Source organism: Anneissia japonica, unplaced genomic scaffold, assembly GCF_011630105.1.
Source record: "Anneissia japonica isolate Jap-2015-1 unplaced genomic scaffold, ASM1163010v1 scaffold352_len1594369_cov220, whole genome shotgun sequence".
Classification (NCBI taxonomy): Eukaryota; Metazoa; Echinodermata; class Crinoidea; order Comatulida; family Comatulidae; genus Anneissia; species Anneissia japonica.
The window spans coordinates 173799-183707 of NW_022751928.1; the positions used below are offsets into that span (position 1 = coordinate 173799).

At 36.4% G+C, this 9909-nt stretch overlaps 1 protein-coding gene across 4 annotated transcripts in view; it reads left to right on the top strand.

The window, feature by feature from the left end:
- The window catches only part of LOC117121921 (septin-2-like), a 16973-nt gene that overhangs the window by 1145 nt on the left and 5919 nt on the right, over positions 1 to 9909 (top strand). Inside the window, exons 2-5 of one of the 4 annotated variants that reach the window (XM_033267320.1) lie at positions 829 to 1112; positions 7759 to 7855; positions 8693 to 8779; positions 9106 to 9229. In XM_033267320.1, coding sequence (XP_033123211.1) covers positions 829 to 1112; positions 7759 to 7855; positions 8693 to 8779; positions 9106 to 9229 — 592 coding nt within the window. Of the gene's footprint in view, positions 1 to 828; positions 1113 to 5900; positions 6182 to 6665; positions 6805 to 7537; positions 7648 to 7758; positions 7856 to 8692; positions 8780 to 9105; positions 9230 to 9909 lie in introns of those variants that run through there. The other 3 variants (XM_033267322.1, XM_033267321.1, XM_033267323.1) reach the window with 3 other exon arrangements.

Sequence of the window (9909 nt, forward strand, 5' to 3'; positions counted from 1 at the left end):
CCTGTCTCTTATACACATCTAGATGTGTATAAGAGACAGTATATATACTGTATATGAAAATGGCAACGAATTTGAGATAAACAATTGTGAGTAATGACATTCTACATTATGTTGCACCTCATCACGTTTCAAAGTAATAGTAATTTTTCCCGTTTCCCAATGTCGTAATTTAATGAAGACTGCTATCTTAGTATCATTTCCGTTATAGGGCGTCATCCTCGGCAGACATCCCGCTCCTACGAGATAGGCTAGAAAGGCTACAGTAGCCTAATTCACTCAATGACAAATATGTCATCTTTTAATCCTATCTGAATAATACCTTTGATCCGTTCGTTTGGTTTGACGGTGTGACTGCGCGTTCCATATAGCTGCTACACATCAGTAGTATTCTCAAAGGATTGAAATCTATCATGACGATGTCCAGTGGTGAACTATAGCCATGACAACGGAACTTTTATTGTAAACACCAATGGCCTGAAGACATTATGATGATCACGTCTCTAATAATGTACCGCTTGTACTTCACAGTTAGTTACAGCACGGATACTTTTATTTCTACATTAATTGCACAATAACCTTTTTGTTTCGAGATTGTTCCGTTTACTTCAGTAAATATTTTAAGAATAAACAATACTCACTAGACCTTACCCTAGTAGTTTCGTTTTTTCATGATACGCCGGCGATTGTCATGTTCTAAATACCTATCAAATTAATTTAAAATCCTGGAATGTCCTACAGAATTGATATCGATATCTTTTCATTTAAAATAGTATAATGTTCTTTGACGCTCGTCAATAATATTAATACTGTAGCATTTATCACCGACAGGTTCGTCGTTTAGCGACCGTTACGGGACTCCGTCGTCGGCCACATCCCCAACAGACAGGTACGATCGTTATTCTTCAGATGTTAGCTCGGCACGGGATCGGTTTTTAGACAGGGATCGGGATAGAAAGGACTCTGGTGATTTGACGGGCGACAGTGGATCTAGGAGTACCGGTAATCGTTTCCGTCGCTATAGCAGCGATACGTCGAGCCCAGCACCATCGCCTACAGTTACAAATGCTGCATCAGCAAGGGAAAGAGTGAGCTCATATCATGGTGGTGAAAAGGTACGGTAAATAAAATAATCGTCTTACTCCTTTGATTCACACTTCCATCCGTCCATACTCCTTGGTGTTACTCTCATATTATCTATTCTTTCTCATCCATCTTCTCCATCATCCTTCTCTCTCCTCTTTTTCTTTAATCTGTCTTTTTAAGAACTGACTTTTGCATGGTCCTTTCTTCTCTGATTTCCATACCACTATGATCAACACTCGTTTTTTAGTTTTATCCAATCAGTTCATAATATTCTTTCTAGCCATTTTAATTTTTAATAACTAGGCCTACAAGACAATGTTTCTGTATTTTTTGTTGTACCGCGAAAATTACAACAATACTATACTGCATTGTTTATGTTTGTGTTAATTGCCCGAGTCGCACGCAGCGAAACCATGGTAATTAAACCTACACAGTGATTCACCTTAACCACAACGGTAAGTATGGACTGCACATGTCCGTGCTAAACTTTATTAAAATTCATCAGTGACTGACATTTCAAGTAATTATAGCGATTTCGTTGCCTAATTTGCGAGGCGTCAATGTATCGAGTGGACGCTTAGCGTACATAGTCAAGTGGTAGAACTTAGCTCAGTGTGATAAAGAACGTGTAGTGCACCGCAAAAAGTGTCTCTTGTTCGGGTCGACGAGATTTCCATGCAATTACCGTGATAACAATGTATTGGTTGAATATAGAACAATCTTAAACTTAACAAAATAAACTTACGATCGAATCAACATTCGTGTGTTTCAAAAATAGATAAAAATGTTGATATTTGTCAAGGTAATATGTTACCACCCACGACGCCTCTACGCCCAAAAAAAATGTTTCAAAGAAGTATGTTTACAGCATGCATTTCATTGTCATTGAACTGGTGCAGAAACTTTGGCGATTTAATATTGAGGCAATGTAGTGTAATTCATTCATATGCTGAAATACCTTCGGGAACGGATGTTGATGGGTGGTATATATGAAGACCGATTCACTTTTGACCCGATTATGATGAAAAAATCGTGAGTCATTTAATTGAAAAGAAGTCAAGTCGATCAAGAAGATTGATATTGTACAACCCTGTCACATGGATTTGTTTAAATAGCAATTGTTAAAGATGTTTTCTTAATTCAGTCGATTGAATGCTTTATGATATACAATAGGCCTATCTGCTTTTTTCGGGTCTATTTCTAATTAGAGGCATTAAAATAAACCCAGTGTGGCTTTGGAGAAACACTCAAATGGATTCAAAATATTGAATTGAAACGCAGATCAAAACAATTAAGATTTGATGATTTGCAGAACAATCCCTATATGACCTCCACTGCCCCTTGAAAACTTGTTGCCAAGGTTCTCACAAAACGACAGCGTAAGTACGTAAACGTGTGTTTTGTGGGACATGCGCGTATTCCTAGCCCTGTTAGAATTGTGCATATGTTAAATTCTTGAAAATCCATCGATTACCACCACTGGCCAAATTAAAAAGCCAATCAAAACAAGCTATAGAAATGTATTTTATGTCATAAATGGCCATGGAAAGACCTGTATTTTCATTACAGCCTATTTTTCTATTAAAATGGTGACTTTTTCAAGCATTTCAAACAATTAATATTAGTTTAAAGGTTTTTCTTTTTAATTTAATAGGCCTAGGCATACAGACAGTTTTGCCTACAATGTGAGGTGGGGATTTCGATGTCACAACGCAAGTCATTTTAGTTTTAGGTGCATCTCAGAACCAAAGAATATTATCATATAAATATGTAGGTTGATATAACTGCTTTTGTTAATCAATGGTTGTTTGACTCCGGGAATTTAACCAGCTTTAGTCTAAGTCAAGCAGAAAGGGGCCAAGAATGTAATGAATTTAACTTTCGGTTTATCATTTTATGATTTTAGTATAAATTAATAAATAACAATATAATCAGTCATGTTTAAATGGTCAAGTTTATTGGTCAATTATCGTCATTATTTTTATATAGCTTTTTCAGGCCCTAGATATCTATAGTATTATCATAAATTGCTTATTTAATTGCTAGCGATATGGTTACCACCATCAGCTTAATAAATACCAATTACTGTAGTATTTGATTACCAGCCTATGTAATTCACTGTGGCTATACATCGTTTTTACATAAAAACAATTTGATGTTTGGATTTAATACAGTTAGCAAAGCGTTAGAGCAGGGCATAGTCGGAGCAACAGTCAGCCCGAGTCTGATAGGTCCCATCTGCCACACGATCCAATTTTACGCATAACTGCAATCAAAATAAAAACCTCTTGAATATACCTGACCCCATTGTGAATGCCAGTATTAATAGAGAGATAGCAAACGGTATTTATTTTGACTAGTTTTATTAGTGTATTCTTTCGATTCCATTTGACCCCTCTATTTAAAATTGAGTGCTTATAAACAACACCAAAATGCCAAGTTTTAGGAATGTACACAGGCGTATTTTAATAAACCAATAGAAATCTCAGGAAAATATGGGGGTGATAGGTTGTCCACTATGTTCCACAGTCCATTTCCATAAATTTATACTTCCATTCTTTTTGAAAACATCCAGAACTATAAGTTTAAGTCTGAACATCGATGGAGCGATAATCATGATGCGGCTATGACGAACAGTAACCTGGTAATCATCAACGCTCTGGTTGAAAGCAACTTTGAAACATTATACATTAGCCTAGATGGCCTTATACAGAGAGTAACCAATATAATCAAATTAATTCTTATTTTTAATTTATGAATTTAATTATTATTACTTACAAATACTTTTTATAACTTCTCAGAACGGGGTAAAATGCCCAATTTTGATCGTTGGATTGGTTGGATGTGTCTTCGGTGTGAAATACACGTTCGATGGAAATTGTCATAGAAGCCCATCGGACATCCCCACTCCCAACTCCTTACCAGAATTTTATAGTAAAAAGTCTGTAAATCTGCGAACCTGAATTGGTTTGGATCTGTCTCTCATTGTAATTGATTAAGATCATGTATCCATCCCTAAGGTCCAATAAACTGTACGGTAAATCACGACACCAGTGAACGACAAACGTAATGGACTGTTCCTTAATATCAACCTCTGGTACGAAGTGTTTGGTGTGCTCTGAATGGTTCCATATTATCGTGTGGGTGTTTTGATCATTTGTAGGATTTAGGATAATCATGGCTACAGTATAGGCATGTTTATCAAATATAACGTAGTCTTGAAATGTACTTTTTTTAACATAATTATTATAGGTCTCATATATTTTATAATTTATTAGTCGCTGTTTGTTGGTGCTGTTTGTTGGTGCTGTTGTTGAAGATGGTGGTGGTGCTGTTGCTGGCATTTCTTGCTTCCTTCATGATCCCTGTCACGTTTTAATACACATTTTGACATCAACACAAGGACTGCAACTGACATCCGACACATAAACGTTCCTGTTAAATCCTTTAAGTATTCTTCTGACACTGATCATAATCCTTTATCATTCGGTAGACGATATTCGATTGGGCCTACTTGTCAAGTATTGGCAGATGTTTAAATCATTTTCAAATGTATGTGATAACTATGAACCGTGACGTGTTTGTATACAGTCAATATGAACTTGAGGAGAATGGAGATTATAAAGATGAGAGGAAGAAGAGGAGGAGGAGGAGGAAGAAGAAGAAAAGGAAGCAGAAGGAAGAGGAAGAGGAGGAGGAGGACGATAACGGCTCATGACAGCGGTAGCGATGTACATAAGTTTATTTATTGTAATGATGATGAGGAGGAAGAGAATAATGGTGAATATTCATTCCATTTATTGATGCTGTTGATGATGAGGATGATGAAGATGATGATGATGATGAATAAATAAATATATCAAAATATATAAAAAGAGGCATTGTATGCCTACATATAGGCAACCTATCGTATCCTTCTCTCTTGGTCCCAATTGCAATAAAAGGGCGCCACTGAAAAATGTCATAAAATTTAATATATCCATGGGGCAAGGATTTTGACAAGAGCAGCAAGGGGCGTAGTTAGGCCAGGGGCGGATCCAGATTTTTCAAAGGGAGGTGGGTTTCAGAATAGATACCGTAAGTGAGTAGCGCTTACAAATATGTAGTGAATTTTTTTTTTTAATTAGTGCCAAAACGAAAAAGGGGCCATTCCCCTACTGGATCCGCGCCTGCAGGCCATCTACAGATATAGTAAGTAATGAAATTTAAAAGTTGACTGTCAATCACTTACCTAATATGGGTTAAAATTGTGGTAGGTAAGCATAAATGATGGAATGACAGGACCCAATATCCACGGGAACGGTACCGTAGTACAATTAGTATTTACTAATATCTTTAGCCAGGATGACACAATCATTTTAAAGAAATGTTTTCATTGTGGTCCTGGAAAAAAAAATAATAATAATAACAATAATAATAACAATAATAATAAACAACAACAAAAAAATAATAATTATAAACAAAACACAAAAGAACACACCCAGAGTCAGGCATTAATAATCATAATAATCAGTGCAAATTTTTTTTTTTTTTTCCTTTCCCTTTTCATTCTTTTTTTTCCTCCAATTCCTCCTCAGAAATCACGAAAATGGCATACGCGCGCCCCCACTTTTGAGATGTCGCCGCCGTAATGGTCAGATTTAGTGCATAATTCCTTACACAAAATGCCTGGAATGTGAAATCAGTTGGAAAACCCAACATGTATTCGGGTACGTGAGAGAAAATAAAGGATTCCATCATTTGGGGTCACGGACAACTTACAATAAACCGCCCTCTCATAATTATTAAACCATTACGTATTCATATTCAACAACGAGTGCCGTAGTAAATAGAACGTGTGGTTGAATTGTCCTCTCAAGTTCGAACTACACAAAAGTAACTTAGTTTGTATTGTATTTATCAGTTTATATGGCAATACAGTATAATACCGCGGGGTTTGTTAGGTACCGTAACTAAAGTCACAGACAGCAAACAATTTATTCTGTGTATTCATTCAGTATGTATGTCAGTTGAGAATTCTGATGTCTTTTGACGGTACATTTTAGACGATAACAGCTGATACAGTGCATGAGCATTTGTCTACATAGCCATGTCTAAAGTAAGTTACTTCTTAAAGTTTTATAATCGTGTGTTCTTTAGCTGTAGAAGTACCATTATAGTTATTAAACCTTGTGTTAGAGATATAGTTTTATTACCCTAGCACATCTTTCGTATGTTTTGCATTTAAAATTGATTTGATAGCAAATACAGGGTAGGAATATTGTCTACTATTATTATACTAAGACCCTATATAGACAAACTTATTTATTGAGTTCGGTGCTGGATTAGCGTTATCCTCTCACGTTATGGTTCTTTGTTCGAATCCCAATGATTTTTCAATATAACCATTGTTATGATTTAAATCCATAGCTATTTCATGACATATTTCATGCTATTCTTGTTGTGTTGCAAATATATATAATGTCTTGATACATTCATTGCGTACTTAAGGAGCGATCGGGTCACTCTACTTTCAGTTAATATTGACATTGCATAATTAGGTCTAATTTATGAGTTATGAAAACGACTCGCAAGCTAGCTCTACTTTTATTCTTGAGACATTCAACCGAAGATACTTTACCTATCGTTGTGTGAAGCATAGTAATTTTGTTTGGGTGTGTTTGGCTTACACTATTCGCAATGGAAACAGACGAAATGAGCGACACGCTAGGGCCACTGCCGGTGAGTTTCAAACATACCGTAGTTGGCCTATATAAATATAATGTTGGATCTGAAATTGCCTGTTAAAATATCGAATGTGGGACGAGTGTTATTTAGAACGAGATACAAAGTAGGCTCTAGTACTTTATTTGCTATAGTATGACACAATGAAGTATCCATTGTTTGGTTGTAGACTTGTCAGCGAGGTCTCTGCCAATGCGACTTCCCTATTGTTAGTGTTATAATAACATGATGCAATTGATGTTTTCACTTGAGACAATTCTCTGAATAAGATATCGGTTATGAAGACATATACCACAATATATACCTAATCGACTTTGAGATTACAATCCATTAAAATTTTATATAAGCATTCGGTTGGAAATTTAACACGCAACATCAATGAAAAGAAATACATAAGTAGTTTTAATATGAGATGTAAAATTGCAATTGGAAATACGTTTCGGACGTATATACGGATAAGAGAAGAGTTCTAATAAGTTTCCTATATCTTTCATCAAAATGATTTCATTCATTGTTATAGAGTTTTGGCTGCTGCAGGAAGAGGTGTTTGTGCCAGGTGGGGAACGCCCTTTTCTCCACCTATTTTTGCAGCTACACAGTTATAAGTGTGAGTGAGCACATACTGCGCGCGTAAATAGATACCGGACGGCAGCAGTGATAGAATACGAGCGTTTTGAGTAGTTTCGATATGATGAATATCATGGTATGAAATAACATGTGATTTAGTTTTGTATTTAACCGTTGTATTTCCGGGATGATAAATGTAGTTTGTGGATACACCTAAGAGACCTACGTTTATTGAATATAAATTTGAAACACACTACTTGGACAATGACCGAGGTAATTATTCTTATTTGTATCCAATAAGAGAGAAAGTAGCTGACAAGATCAAAATATTATAGTAATACTTTCTTTTTGGATTAAAACATTATTTTTCTATGTTTATTTTAGAGTTCGACGACAAACTACGTTGGATTTGCGACATTACCGGACCAAGTGCATCGGAAATCGGTCAAGAAAGGCTTCGAGTTCACACTGATGGTCGTAGGTAATAATATGATCAATTTGTTATTTATAGATAATGCGAATTCAATGTTTTTATTGTGATGTTTTTGTGTATGCATTGTGTGAACTATCTGCCTTTAGAGCCACAACACAATGTTCATTATTGTTGTATCCAAAGTAAATCCGACATTGTAAAGAGGAAGTTACTAATTTATGATATACATTACTTTCGACAAGGCCTTGAGCTGGAGCTTGTGATGCCTTGCAATCCTAAGGTTGTTGGTTCAAATCCTGTATTCTATTCTTTAGTATAAACTACAATTGTTGGGTGCAATGCCGTAGCCAAGATTTTTAAACAGTGCGGGACAATCGGGGTATATCGGAGTGGACCCACTTTACGTGTAAATTTAAATAATGTGGACCCATTTGCTTAAAAGTTGACTAATTCTATGCAAAATATGAGAAATCTGGACCTCTTTTTTTCAAAAAGCGTCACTACTTGCTTTTGCAACAGCATCATTTAGGATATCTGCAGTTACACAGTAGTACTTATCAATATAAACAAATAAATATAAATATATAAATATATTTGAACAATTGATACACAATGTAGGCCTATGGACCACCTCTCCAGAGTGTCATCTGACCGATAAAACAGTGCCAGGGATACGCGCTTGTCCCACTACGTGTTGTCCACACAAACGCACGCGTTTACGTACGTTTACGCTGCCGTTTTGTGGTATCAAAACATACTAGTAACATATCCAAGGGATGGCTTAGAACAGTCCATTCATTGAGTATAGGCATGCACAAAAATTGATTTTGTATACAGTGACAGCTATATTCCTGTCTAATATCTTGCTTTTTTCCATATTTTCAGGAGAATCGGGACTTGGAAAATCTACACTAGTAAACAGTCTATTCCTGACAGATTTATATTGTGATAGAGCCGTTCCGAATGCAGAAGGTAAGGGGAATTGAAGCAGGTTGATGCCGGAGTGGTTCTCTGGCACGTGTTACAGTAATTAAGTTTACTTAGAGACCAGGCCCTCCCATCCAGCTGTATTGATTGCCAATAAAGAATAAGCATAAGAATAAGTTAGTGGCTATGAAACATGGGGAATGAAGGCACCCATTATTGGTGGCAGGGAAGGCGGTTTAATACAAGAAAAGACATAATTCGTTAATCCCCAGAACTAAACGTAAGCCCTACTTACAGTCCGACCTAACTGACATAAAACTGATTAATGTTACTCTTATTATTGTTATTGTTTGTATATTGTATTATTATAGAACGAATAAGCAAAACGGTGGGTATTGAGCGGTCCTCAATCGACATTGTGGAGTGTGGGGTAAAGTTGAGGCTAACCGTAGTCGATACTCCAGGATTTGGAGATTCTCTCAATGGCGAAGATTCGTAAGTATACCAGCTGAGATTGCAATGGTCTATCAAACGGTTATACAGTTTACATTTTTAATTAAAGGAACATAAATACTCAGGTTCTAATTCTAGTTGTTATTTCGCAGGAATATTATTTACTACCGATAAAGAGGAAAAATAAGTCCTAAGTGATAATTTCTCTGCGAAACCGGTGTTGAAAATAAGTGAATACATAAAGTGAAACAAAAATAAGTGGAATAGTACCGTACTCACTAACACGTGAACTGTGAGGCAGCCAGTGGCGTAACGGTGGGACCGGGGCCCTGTGGCTTTCTGAGAGTGGGGGCCCTTTGGGTTCCGGTCGCCAATTCCATCGTGGGATTTTAGATGTGCTCGTTTTTTAATTATGTTTGTCATTGTATTCTAAATGTTTAAAGACAAAATAAATGATATGAGTGGCGAATCAAGGAATGTTTAATATATGCCCAGGGAGAGACTTCACTGATAAAGGGTCAGTACCACCTCAGTCCCACCATGGTGGGGACTGAAGTGAGGAAATTTATGATTACGGCACCTCTACATGGCACTCACAGACTATTGAACAATTTAGCTGCCCCCTTTAATTCGCCACTGGATATAATATGATATACAGTCGATGTCAGAGACCCATTATGCTGTAATGTATCAACAAAGCCATTTTGGGTCAGGGTACTGTA